This window comes from Carlito syrichta, unplaced genomic scaffold (assembly GCF_000164805.1).
Source record: "Carlito syrichta isolate Samal-C Ts95f unplaced genomic scaffold, Tarsius_syrichta-2.0.1 Scaffold301871, whole genome shotgun sequence".
In the NCBI taxonomy this organism is placed as follows: Eukaryota; Metazoa; Chordata; class Mammalia; order Primates; family Tarsiidae; genus Carlito; species Carlito syrichta.
In genome coordinates, this window is record NW_007245967.1 from 39555 (window position 1) to 53782 (window position 14228).

General features: G+C 45.5%; 1 protein-coding gene across 2 annotated transcripts in view; it reads right to left on the minus strand.

Moving 5' to 3' along the window:
• CAPN7 (calpain 7) overlaps positions 1–13623 on the minus strand; it is a 42853-nt gene extending 29230 nt beyond the window's left edge. For both annotated transcript variants that reach the window (XM_008055529.1, XM_008055528.1), the window contains exons 1-6: positions 13411–13623; positions 11512–11620; positions 6463–6620; positions 5543–5610; positions 3139–3339; positions 1072–1158 (exon numbers count right to left, since the gene is read on the minus strand). In XM_008055529.1, the coding sequence (XP_008053720.1) occupies positions 1072–1158; positions 3139–3339; positions 5543–5610; positions 6463–6620; positions 11512–11590 (593 nt within the window). In that variant the 5' untranslated portion in view covers positions 11591–11620; positions 13411–13623. The remainder of the gene's footprint in view (positions 1–1071; positions 1159–3138; positions 3340–5542; positions 5611–6462; positions 6621–11511; positions 11621–13410) is intronic.
• Between the last annotated feature and the right edge of the window lie 605 nt (positions 13624–14228).

Consider the following 14228-nt stretch of genomic DNA (forward strand, 5'->3'; position numbering starts at 1 on the left):
CCACTCACCTCAGCCTCTCAAAGGTGCGGGATTACAGGCTGAGCCACCGAGCCCGGCTAATTGTGAATTTTTGAGGACCCTACCCACAGTACTTCAAGTTCTAAGTTGGTTGTAGGGTGCATTTAAATCCCATCCCCAACCCCTAATCTATATTAGTTGGTGACATCAGCTACCTTAAGATTTTTTTTTTTTTTTCAGTTGGAGTCTCACTCTTTCGCCCAGACTGGAGTGCAGGGGCCGCTCCCGGCCACCGCAGCCTCGACCTGCTGGGCTCCGGCGATCCTTCCGTCTCAGCCTTCCAAGGAGCTGGAACTACAGGCGCGCGCTACCACGCCCGGCTCATTTTTTTTGGATTTATTGTAGAGATGAGGTCTCGCCAAGTTGCCTAGGCGGGTCTCGAACCTGCAGGCTCAGGCAATCCACTCACCTCAGCCTCCCAAGGCGCGGGATTACAGACTGAGGCACCAAGCCCGGCTTCCCATGACTTATTTAACCGTTCCCATACTGCTGGACATTTAGTTTCCATAATTTCTTGCTGCAATGGATGCTCTGATAAATGCCCTTAATCCATATACTGTTCACTGAACACTGATTTCCTGAGAATAATAGGGTGCTGAGAGTTCTGAAGCAAACCATGTTTTCAACAAGGCTCTTGAGATAAACTGTCATTGTCCTGGAAGGCTGTGCAAACACTATCATGAACAGCTCTTTCCTGCATCGGATCTTCTTAGGAAAGAATGACATGGTCATTCTCTTCCTCCTTGCACCCAGTTCCTTTACTAGCTTGTGTTTCTGTTATGACTCCATCACGGACTGGACAGATACTCCCCGAGTACTCCCTTTACGCCAAGTGCAGCACTAGGCACTCCAGGAACAATGCCAACAACAGGAGGCCCAGTGTGCCCATGACTGCCCACAACGAAGGCCGCCCCTTCTCCCACAGCCACACCACTCTTCCAACCAGCGCTTTTCATCACAGATTTTAATTTCGAGGGATGAATGAAGATGGACTTCAAAGTTCTGGAAAGTAAAAGGATCCTGGAACTAAAAGCAGCAGCAGTGCGCACTTACCAGAAAGGCATTGGATAGGCAAAGCGTTCTCTCAGGTCAACACTCATGAAAGGAACATATTCTATACCATTTATTTTTGATGTTGTCCTATAAAACATGAGAAAAAAATCTAAAATGTTGAGGTATACCTTAATTGCCAATCTTACTTAAATTCTAAAATTTAAATGACAAGGTGTGATACCGCATTAAAACTAAACTGACAACCTCATGTTGTTGATATGTCTTTATTTGGAAAAAATTTTCTAAAAATAATTGAATGCTGAAAAATAACTGATTTAATTCAGTTAGAGTATTCTTTTTAAGACAAATACCCTTCACAACAAGATAGGCCTGTTCTAGAGGTAATAAAAGTATTCTTGGCACCAGGATAAAAAACGAATTGCATCCTAAGCTGAAGGGGAGAAATTAATTGCTTAGTTATTTTGGAATTTACAAGCATGACATTTACAATTCTGAAAAACAAGTCCTTCGCATTTCCTGGCTATGGAGATATGGAATGGGCAGTGGAAGACAGAAGACTCGGTCACAGGTGCTCAGCCAGCTATGGTCTGTCAACAAGGAAGGAGGGGCACAGTTGCTTTGCCTATTTTCTCCCTGTTTTGTGAATGTTTATTTGTACAAATTAAAGTATTTCCTTCTTGTCTGTTTCTTTCCCTTATTTTGTTTGCAAGAAACTGCAGGCTACCTTCACAGCTTAGTCTTCAGATGACAATATTCAGCCAATCTGAATACTGCCAGCAATAGACACGAGGACTGTGGGAATGTGTGCATCCTCCTTCTGGGGACAGAATGAAGACTGTGCCCCTGAGGGCAGGACAGTGGCGGAAACACAGAGCTGGGCTGTGGATAAAGTTTCTGTGTGTGCAGAAGGGAGCACCGGGAGGCTGAGCAGCTGAGGCACTGGACTGTTACGAACATCTCTCTGCCTCAGCACTGCCCTTCCTCATCCTGCTGTTGTGTTGGTTCAGAAGCAGCTCTTCCCAGGCCAAGAGAGTACGCTAGCAGGCCTACAATTACAACCTTTGGCAGAAAAGGAAAGACAGGTGCTCTCAGATGGTTGTTACCTAGAAAGGAGCCCTTTCAGAAAATAAAAATGAGCACCTACATGACTCCACCGCTCCAGGTAAGCTAGGCTTCCTCCAGGGCCAACAGAAATACACCGGCTCAGAGACAGCCTGTCTACACCGGTTCAGAAGGCAAACAAGAACTTCCACATTACGTATTGTGCTTTGTATTTTTAACATCCTCTGAGACTGCTTTCAGACAGACAGAGTGGATTGCCTAGGCCAGGGGTCAGCGAATGTTTTCTGTAAAGAGCCAGATGGTATAGAGTTCGGACTTTGAAATGAGGTCTTCTTTTTTTTTTTTGAGTTAGAGTCTCACTCTGTCGCCCAGACTGGAGTGCAGTGGCCGTTCCCGGCCACCACAGCCTCGACCTGCTGGGTTCCAGTGATCCTTCTGCTCAGCCTTCCAAGTAGCTGGAACTACAGGTGCGCGCTACCACGCCCAGCTAATTTTTTGATTTATTGTAGAGATGAGGTCTCACCTGCCCGGGCAGGTCTCGAACCCACGGGTTCAGGCAATCCACTCACCTCAGCCTCCCAAAGATAGCCTTCTTATTTGTTAGTTTGTTCTGCTACAAACCCTTTAAATAAATGCAAACATTATTCAGAGCTCAGGGCTTCTGTCTGCTGACCTCTGACCTAGACTGCTATTTCAAAGTCACAATTTTCTTCCCCACTGGGGTTCCAGTTACAAAGTTACACAGACTAAGAGTGGTCTGCCACGCACTATCTGCTCCCCAACTTTTCTCAATTTTGCAGAATGCCAGGATTTTCAGAAAAACGTAACGTGTTCAATAAAAATGTTAACACTAAAATATATTGGGACTATCGAATTTTAGCTATTTCCAGTTGTAACTACATGATGACATGTCTTATAATTACATAATAACAGCACAATACACTACAGCAACGATTGGAATACAACTGGGCAAACCCAATGAGAATACAATCACCCGCACTGATGATGCCAGCAGAGTTCTTCATGACAGTGGAGCGTGATTACCTGAGCACTTCTATTTCTTCTGCAGTGTATCTCTGTCCTTGTGCGTCACACGACTGTGGACTTATAAATGGCTGAGGTCTTTCAAGGAAGGGATTGGTTCCTAGTGGAAAATGGGCTCTCACTGGAGGGTGCTTTGGTTTAATATTCGTTGGCTTGACTTTGCACAACGGCTTTGTCAGAGGCTCACTCAATGCTTCTGCTCTGCAACAGAGAGAGGCACAGAAACATTGTTCTAGTTTTTCTTCTCATATGTAAGCTTTCCAGGAAACAAAATTTACTTCAAGAGCTAGCCAAACATCCCTAGTGTAAAATTAGTATATAAAATTCTTACACACCAGTCAACATTTCACTAACCTACTCCCAAAGGTAAACATTTTTTGCAAGCAATATTCTACTGACAACATTAACTGAGCACCTGCTATATGTCAGATACTATGCAAGGTACGGGGTATACAACAATGCATAAAACAATCCCTGCCCTTAAGGTAGTCACAGTTCTGTAGGGAAAGACAGTTGCACCAAAAATAACAGATGTGAGGACGAAGGTATCACACGCGAATGAATGCCCAACAGAAGTTGCTGACTCAGTGAACTGGAAAGGGAAGGAGAATCAGGGAGGGCTACTCTGAACTGAATCTCAGGCGGCAGGAGTTCCCCTGGCAGCGAGCCAAGTCTAGGTAGAGGGAACATGTGCAGATGTGTGGAAGGATGCGACAGCAGATTGAGGTACGGTCATCTGCCCTGTGGCAGTGCCAACAAGAGGCAGCAGGAAATGGGACAAGGGAGGAGGCGAGGGGAGCACGGGAAGGAGGCGGTGAAGGAGACAAGGGGAGCACAGAAGGAGCAGGTGAGGGAAGCGCAAGGAGGAGGGAAGGGGAGCACGGAGGGAGGAAGGCTTCGTATGATCTGCAAGGGAGCTTTGACTTTTTTCTGTCAAATAACTGACAAAATAAAAAAACAGAAGGTGTGTTTTTTTTGAGTTGGAGTCTCACTCCGTCATCCAGGCTGGACTACAGTGCCACTCTCATGGCCACCCCAGCATCAACCCGCTGGGCGCCAGCGATCCTTCCGCCTCAGCCTTCCAAGTAGCTGGAACTACAGGCGCACACTACCACGCCCAGCTAATGTTTTGTTTATTGTAGAGACGAGGTCTCACCAAGTTGTCTGGGCCGGTCTCGAGCCCGCGGGCTCAGGCAATTCACTCGCTTCGGTCTCCCAAAGGCTGAGCCAATGAACCTGGTCAAAACTGAACCTTTTAACCTCTAGTCCACATGTGGAGTTCAGGGGTCTCATGAACATTCGGAACGTGTATGCAAGAAAGTCAGTGTCCCTTTTCTTGAAAGAGTGGATCCATGATACTCAAAAGCTCCTCAGCCAACGGCTGCCTCGCCCCTGCTTTGCTTAGGAGGCCCGCAAGAACCCCGGACAGTTACCCACCCAGGTGACGAAACCACTCGTGACTCTCGCTGGTGGAAGACGACAAGGTGCAGACGACAACTCGGCATCGAGGGCTCCTACCTCCCACGGGTTTGGGGAAACACCCGAAGGTCATGAAAGGAGGGACGACTGTCAGGCCTCAAGGGAAAGAGTGGCTGGGGCAGCACGGCCATGAGTCAGAGCCTCCAAGGAGGTGGCTGGACGAACTCGTGCTTCAGACGTGCGTGCAATGTCCCCCCTTCTCTTACCTATAACACTCTTTCGAGAGGCCATTCTCTTGTGCAAATCCATTCGTCCTTCCAGTAAACCCCACTGAACACACACCGTATGTCAGGCTCTCGGCTAGGTGCTTAGTGACAGCACCGAGCAAACAGCCAATATCCTCTGCCCTCACAAACCTGCTCAGTGTGGGCTGGAGGGAACACGACACTCATAAAAAGCTGGTAAATCTCATATACCATGCAGACTGGTGAAGTATGAAAAGTGTTCGAGAAGCAGCAGATGACAGTGCTGGAGGAGACGCAGCTCTAGGGAGAATGGCGAGGTGGCCTCCCTGGAAGTTGACCATTGCCTGTCTGAGCCCTGGCAAGGACTGAAAACGAGTCCAGTCTCAACTTTTCTATTTTTGGAAGTAGATCTGGAAGGCTCTCTGGGAGTGCTCCTCTTTGGAAGTCTGATATTGCACAACAGAAGGGAAGTCTTTCATTTCACATTGCACAATCATTTCTGTCCTACACATGGCAAAAATTAAAGACAATTCTTGATGGTCATTTCCTGAGTTTAAAGCAGAGAACTAGAGAGGGGAGGTAAATTCACTCAGAGGGAGAAAGCAAATGTGCTTTCGATCTCAGCTGAAAGACGGAGGTGCACTGCTAGGACCTCTACCCCACACGAGACAGATCTGTTATACAATAAGCAACACATCAAGTGCCAACCATGGAAAAGAACTTGAGTGACGACAACTCACCTATCTAGCGCCTGTCGGGCCAACTGCTTCAGTTTATTTTGCAGGGCTTTATCAGCAGTTTCATAAGACTTAAGAGAAAGAGAGAGACAGAAATTGTAAAGCATAATTATTTTTTAATTTGCTTGACCCATGATACTTCTAAGCACAAAAGCTTACAATGCACATTGTACTCCCTGAGATTATGAAAGAATAAACAATGATGACATTTTATTTTCACCCTTAAAGGTATCCTTTGCAACACTGAAGTGAACTTTAAAACCACTTAATGTGGACAAGTGCTGACGGGCCACAGCTGCTTGACCATGGAGCCACGGAGGCCGAGTGGCAGGAGGTTCAGAAGCCCAGCATTTCCTATGGCCTCAGGTATCTACAGAAACCAGGCTGGATGGCTTCTCTGAACAAAAGACCCTGTCGGAAAGGGAACGCAGCCCCACCTACTCCACCTCGTCCTCCTGGCAGACACACCTTACGCCTAGCTGTCCCTGAAGTCAAGCTCTGTGGAGCACTAAGGCCCCTCAGCATTGAGATTTTATACTGCTTAACTAATAAAGTTCTCCAAAAACACTACCTTAATTTTTAGAGTATAAAAACTGAAAAAAAAGTGACGAATTCTTTCCATAATCATATAGAAAGATATAATATCTATAAATCATAATTGATTTTAGTTATATAAAAAAGTTAAAAATACTCCTCTTACAACTTCAAAAACATCTGCTTGTGACTTAATACTCTCAAAATTTCAACAAGTTATAAAAATCCATTATTAGTTTGCTACTCATCATCTTTTACTGAGGAGTAACTTAGTTACATTTATAATTACGGAACTTTTTTCTTCAAAGAATTATTAAGGAAAGAAAATAAACCAGTGAGAGAAGTCTCTTAGCGGGATTCCACCAAATCTAATTTGTAGCTCTACATACGGTTTTCAGACAGAGATCCACAGCTTCTGTATACAACTCGATGGCATCTTCCACGTTTCCCTTTTCATCTTCATCAAATGCTTGCGTAACAAGGAAGTGGGCCCGCTCCAAGTCCAGCTGATGTTTTGATTTCAAAGGATCAGCATTCTTGGACTGCACTAGAATAGGAAAAAAGCATATATAGAAGGAATACTGCCTAAATACAGCCAGGGAACACCACACCACTTTAGCACACTGAAGACATTCTTAACCAAAACTCTGTAATTCTTCACTGAAAAGCTTAGCAAGGTAAAAACAAACAAGCCACTCCCCCAAAAAAAACTTTTAAAAGGACGATTTTTTCTCCTTCTTTTCATCTTAATTTTAAGGTCTATAAAAAGGTCTCCAATTTTTAAATAATCACACAATAGACACCAAAGATGAGGAATATTAAAAATGCATCATTTAGTCTCTTAAAAAAGAAAGAAAAAATCAGTGGGGCACGGTGGCAAGTACAGCTACCCAGGAGGCTGAGGCAGGAGGACTGCCTGAGTCTGAGAGGTCAAGGCTGCAGTGCGCGGTGATCGTTCCCCTGTACTCCAGCCTCGGCACAAAGTGAGACACCGACTCAAAAGCATTATCTACCAAAAGCCTTTTCCCTGACTTTCTCCCACAGAAGTCCTCCTCACATACCCCTCCACCCCTAAAGCAAAACACAACTTTGGAATCTGCTACATCTTAAGAAAAGCCATTTTCTACATTATTTTAAAAATCAAATTTTTTTCTTTACAGACAAAATTGTATAAAATAATACACTAGGGCTTGATTATAAAGCTCCTGCTTTTTCTATTCAGCCTGGGCCCAGAATGAGTTACATGTTCTTCCTGCTTTTCAAAATAAATATTTTCATTTGTTTCTCACATGAAGCTATACATCTACCAGGAAGCTGTGTCCAGAATATACAATTCAAAAATAAAAAGACAATTCAGTTAAAAAGTGGGCAAAGGATCTGAATAAACAGTTCTCCAAAGGAGATGTCAGCTGGCCTGTGAGAAGTTGCCCAACATCATTAGCTACAAAAAAAAAAATACAAATCAAAACACAATGAGAGGCTACCTTACACTCACCAGGATGGCTACCATAAAACAGACAGTAACAAGTGTTGGCTGGAATATGAAGGAAATAGAATCCTGACATGCTGCTGGCGGAATTGTGAAATGGTGCAGCCACTTGAAATACAGCTTGGGGCAGGGTGTGGTGGCTTATGCCTGTAATTCCAGCACTTTTGGAAGCCGAGGTGGGAGAAATGCTTGAGGCCAGGAGTTCAAGACCAGCCAGGGCAACATGGCGAGATCTCATCGCTAAAAAAATAAAAAAATTAGATGGGTGTGGTGGTATGTGCTCACAGTTCCAGCTACCTGGACAACTGAGATGGAAGGATCCTCTGACCTCAGGAGGTTGAGACTGCGGTGAGCCGAGATCGCACCACTACACTCAAGCCTGGGTGTCAGAGTGAGGCACTGACTCAAAAAAGAAAAACAGCTTGGCAGTTTCTCAAAAAGTTAAACCCGGAGCTATCCTATGACCCAGTAATTCCACTCCTGGGTAGAATGCCAAGAGAATTGCCAGGATTTCAGGTGTGCACCACTGTACCTGGCTTGTGTTGATATTTTAAAAACTTTAACCCTCATAAACAGCCCTTTGAAGTAGGTACTAATTCCATGCATTAAACGAAGACAACAAAGCTCAAAAATGTGAAGCCATCTGGTCCAGGGTTTCTTAGCCCTGGCATTATTGACACTTTGGGCTGGGTAATTCTTTGTGGTGGAGGACTGTCTTGGGTACTGTACCGCTTTCAGCGACATCCCTGGCCTCTCCCAAACCAAATGCCAGTAGTGCAGTCCCGCCACCCGCCTGGCAGTGCAAAAACCAAAAATCTCTCCAGAAACTGTCAAGTGTCTCCTGGGGGCAAAGTGCTCCCCATCAAGAACTCCGGACCCAGCCTGAGGTTTCATTGGTACAGATGTAAGGGTAGGGACTCAGCACACATATTTTTAATTCCAAGTCTTCAGCTCTTTCTGCTACACTGATTAATTTTGAACTGTTACCTGTCCTCACAAAAAATCAAATTATATCTCAAGCATTTCCTGCCTGTCAGTACATTATTTTGTTCTATACAGGCTTTTCAATTGAAAAAGGACTCTTCTGCTTACAACAACTATTTACTAAATAAGGAAACCATTTAATTTTCCACAGATTATGCTCCATTTTGTAACAAAACAGGGCAAAATAATTGACAAAATAATTAAGGTATGCTATGACTTAAAAATCCTTTCTAGATGGTTGTGGCAGCTCATGCCTGTATTCCCAACACTTTGGGAGGCCGAGATGGGAGGATTGGGTAACAAAGTGAGACTCTACCTGTACAAAAAATAAAAAAATTAGCTGGGCGTGGTGGCACATGCCTGTGGCCCCAGCTACTTGGGAAGCTGAGGTGGGAGGATCGTTTGAACCCAGGAGTTGGAGGTTGTAGTGAGCTATGATCGCACCACGGCACTCTAGACCAGGGGACAAAGCGAGACTCTGTCTCAAATAAATAAAAACAAAAATCCTTTTTGGACTTTTCTTGTTTCACTGGCAAGTCTTCATTCTTCATAAGATTAGGGCTGTTTCATTTGGTGCCTAAACATCATATATAAATATAAATATTTAGAATTTATTTCCCAAAAACCACATGGAATTTTTTAGGTTTAGCTTTATTAAACACAAAGTAGGAATAACTTTTAAAAAATTATTTAGGGGACAACAACAGGTGATTCATATGATTTTTTCAATTGTGACAAGGACTTCAGGGGTTTAAAGAGCACTCTTACTGGGAGAAGCGGGCAGCCTACGGCCTCAGTGTCGTCAAGTGTGTGCATGTGGGAGGGAAAGGTTCTCTACCTTTGGCCAACACAGCTCCTACTCCTGGAATAGCATCACCATCTGATGTCTCCTTTCCAGAGCATTCTGCTCTGGCATTCAGTCTAGCATGATCCAGAAGGGGGTTTCCATGACAGTGCAATATCTGCACTTCTATCTCGCCACACCTGATGAAGGTCTTCCTGAGGGCACAGACTGCCACTCGCCTACCACTCAGTACTTGCCACAGGGCCCAAACATGCACTCAATTCATGGTTGCTGAAGGGAAGGAAATCATCTATGGAAAAAATAGGCAGATCGTAGAAGTAAGCACGAAAGATTACTTTCCATACTTCAGATTTATTTATTTTTGAGTCACAGTCTCACTCTGTTTCCCAGGCTGGAGTGCAGTGGCACGATGATAGTTCACCAAAGCCTCGACCTTCCGGGTTCAGGCAATCTTTCCAGCTAATTTTTTTGATTTTTTTGTAGACATGAAGTGTTGCTATGCTGCCCAGATTTATCTCAACTCCTAGGCTCAAGACATCCTCCTGCCTCAGTCTCCCAAAGTGCTGGGATTACAGGCATAAACCACGGCATCCAGGCAAGTTATTTTATTTGAAAACACTTGTTTATGAAATAAGGTTCCTAATTATTGGGCAGTTAAACTTAAGAACTTCATTTACTGGTTGAGAAAACGACGTTCCTTTGAATTACATGATATTTTGAATCCACAATCAATGTAACTTTGTATCAAGTGAGGCCACTTTTCTATACGTGCAATTCCTTGGCATGGTCTAAACTTCCCTGTTTTGGGGGATGATCCTAGCAAGGAAGCCAACACATGCTCCTAACTGGATAGCTCTATCAGAAGGAGTGGCGGAAAGCAGCCAGTCCATCAGAATACAGAGGCCCTGCGTGCGGCTTTACAGTGCAGCAACAGCCACAGAGGGTCAAAAGGGCCCCTGAAGGGAGGAGGGCCTTTCTTTTTTTTTTTTGAGCTGGAGTCTCACTCTGTCGCCCAGACTGGAGTGCAGTGGCCGCTCCCGGCCACCGCAGCCTCGACCTGCCGGGCTCCAGCGATCCTTCCGCCTCAGCCTTCCAAGTAGCTGGAACTACAGGCGCGCGCTACCACATCCGGCTCATTTTTTGATTTATTGTAGAGATGAGGTCTCTCCAAGTTGCCCGGGCGGGTCTCGAACCCGCGGGCTCTGGCAGTCCACTCACCTCAGCCTCCCAAAGGTGCGGGATTACAGGCTGAGCCATCTTCCTTAAACACAGTGTCAGCAGGCCGTCATTTTCTTTCTTTTTCTTTTTTTTATTGAGACAGTATCTGACTCTGCTGGCCAGGCTGGAGCACAGTGGTAGGATCAAGCTCACTACAGTTTCAAGTTCAGCCTCCTGAGTAGCTGGGACTCAGGCGTGCGCCCCCACACCTGGCTAATTTTTTATATATATATGTTTTTGTAGTGATGAGGCCCCGCTATGTTGCTCATGCCAATAGTGAACTCCTGACCCCAAGCAATCCTCCTACCTTGGCCTCCTTCAAAGTGTAAACCACTGAGCCTGGTCTCATAATTTTCTTTTCTACTCATCTGAACAGCAGCTTTTGACACAAACCTCTTACCTCTAACAAGACTGTGACCAATAAGCCTATAAGTACTTTTATCACAGCACCTGCCAAGCTGTTTACAAAAATAAATACATGCTGCTCCACGTTTCTACTTACGTGTGACTTTCCATGGTTTAAAAAAAGGGGTTAGCAAAGGTTTGGAGGCAGAGGACACCGACGGGGACGAGATTGTGAACCTACTGCTGAAGACTTTGAACAATGAAGAGGAACAGTCACTTAGCTGTAATATCAGGAAGTGACAAGTGACAGATCTTTGAAAAGTAGACCTTAACAGGGTCCTAGCCCTAACTTCGCAGGTGATAGATTACTTGAACAGAGCTGATCTGCCATCTCTCTACCTCTGGGAAATTAGGAAATTGGACTGTAATACCTCTAAGGCTTCTCCGCAAAGGCCTAACACTATTTCCATGCTACGGCTTTCCGAGAGGTGACCATCAAAAGTGGGCGGCGCGGCAACAGAGTGAGGACCACGATCCAGCGATGAAAACGAAGGAGAGAAGACAAGATAGTGATGAGCGTAGCAGTCCTGTACTAACCTGCTGAATGGAGAGCCTGAACCCTTTCCAGGTACTCGTTTATTTTTTCCTGAATACGTTCTAGGCTCGATCCCGCCATCTCCGCATAAATCAAGGCCTGCGCAGCTTCCTAAGAGGAGGTCAAAGGAATCAATCAAATTACAATACGAATTTTCTTGTCCACATTCTAACTTGCGATGATTTCCATAAACGAAAAAATAAAAATGTCTTTAAGATAGTAGTAATTTTTTCCATAACGTGATTTATATAATCCTCCAATACTTTTGTTCCGTTTTCAAAACTCTCAAATCTTACATCGTTGAAAGTTACAAATTCAAGTATGAGGAATTGATTAGAAACATTCCTCTAGAACAGTTGTGGTCTACACGTTTTCTATTTTCCTTTTTCCTTATGTGACAGATCAAACTTAAAATTATATGCCTTGAAATTGGAACAGAATCTATGAAGCGCTAAATCAACAATAATCACTAACATAAAATGACAAGAGGTTAAATCTCTTTCCACAGAAAATCCTGTCCAAGAACGACACATCTTAAAGCAGATCTTAGTTATATAAAACAAACTTATTTTAGTTCAGAAACCCTGCCTTCTTCTCCCAATGACCCCTTGACTTCCACAGCCAGCTACGCCATGGCCAGTGAGGAAGGGCGTCCATGCACCGTCGCCTCTCCAGGAAGCTGACCATCAGACCAACCTAAAGGCAGCGGCTCCTCTAAGCAACCCAGCAGGCACCCTCGTGGGTCTCACGCCCACTTCCACAAGCCATCTGGGAGCACCACTTTCTGGATCCGGTTCTGAGCAAGAGCTGTTTGACTGAGCCTGACAAAATTAGTAAGAAAAGTACAGTTCTGACCCCTGTGGGCATTTGGCCTAAAGGCAGTGAGGTAGAAGAGACACAGCTTCCTCAGATTCTGCAGCTCACATAGCTCAGGGAGGACAATACACCTTTACATGTAGATATCAAAGATTATATCTTACGTTCCATCACTGTCTAAATACATCATAGGTGCACCTACATTCGATAAATTGAAGGTTTTTTTTTTTTTTCTTTGAGTTGGAGTTTCACTCCATCGCCCAGACTGGAGTGCAGTGGCCGCTCCCGGCCACCGCAGCTTCGACCCACTGGGCTCTGGCGATCCTTCCACCTCAGCCTTCCGAGTAGCTGGAATTACAGACGTGCGCTACCACGCCCGACTGATTTTTTGATTTATTGTAGAGATGAGGTCTCGCTGCCCAGGCGGGTCTCGAACCTGCGGGCTCAGGCAATCCACTCACCTCAGCCTCCCAAAGGCGCAGGATTACAGACTGAGCCACTGAATCCGGCAAATTGAAGGTTTTGACATTCATAAACTATATATAATACATATATTATTCTGTGACTATTTTATAATTATTGATTTCCAAATAACTTATTTTGCTTTATAAAATAAAGCCAATTTTCGTACTCAGGAGTCTGAGGTGGGAGGACTGCTAGAGGCCAAAAGTTTGAAACCAGCCTGGGCAACACACAGTGAGACCCCATCTCTAAAGAAGTTTTAAAAAATCAGCTGGACATGGAGGGATCTGCTTACAGTCCCAGCTGCTCGAGAGGCTGAGGCCAGATTGCTTGAGCCCAGGAGTTGGAGACTGCAGTAAGCAAGGATCGTGCCACCGCACTCTGGCCCGGGCGACCGTGTGAGGCCCTGTCTCTAAAAAGAAATAAAAAATAAAAAGAAACTCAATTTTTAAAAGTGCTGGTATCAATTTTATTTTTCTCATTTCATTGATATTCAAAAGTGACAGTTAAAGAATTGCTTACAGAACTGTCAAGGCAGAAAACATTAAAAGATACAAGTTTATACCAATTTTTTGAGTTTTCAAGGACAAAGTTGTTACTAAGTGACACGTGTGCATGCATACCTACAGGAAAACAAGAGGCACTGCATAGGAGTTTCTTTCGCATTAAAAAAGGCATTTTAAATGGGACTATTTTAATCTATTAATTTTTCAGTTATTTCTCAAAATTAAACACACAACTTTTCTCTTAAAGAAACATCATCTTGTGAAGTTGCCAAGAAAGTTCAAAAGTAATGGCTACGAGATACACCAAAAGTCTCCGGATTGTAACGGAAAAAGGAAGATGCAGTGTAGCTAGACCCCTAAGGTGGCTCGCATTTACAACTTTCTGCTGCACATGTCAGGAACAGCTCGAGAAGCATCTAGCGAAATGGCTGCGTAAGGCAAAGACAGACATTTAGGGTGATGGGCGCCAGCACGCCGATGCGGTCTTCACAACAGCACATCATCCCTAACCTGTCGTACGTGCCCCAAACGACACACAAATGGGCACCGACAAAAAGACGCAGCCACCGAATTCAGGCACCCGCGCCGACGCGAGCAAGGCCGGCGCACCCGCCGCGCGGCCGCGGACGGAAAGCTCCCGCCGGGACGGCGCGCCCCAGCCCACCGCCCACCGCCCACCGCCCACCGCCCACCCGGAGGAAAGGCGCCGCGGCAGGGGGCCGCAGCTGCTCTGGCCGCTCAGCCCTCCCGCCCGCGACGGAGCCCAAAGAGGCGCGCGTCAGCGTGCGAAGCGCGGGTGACAGGAAGGGCGGCGGCGCCACGGCTCGCGATGCCGAACGCCGGAACGGACCGCAAGGCCGCACGGCCGGCGGAAGGACGGCGGCCCGGCCCCGTGGCGAGCGCGGGCGGCGGCCGGCGGCCGGGGCTGGCTCCCC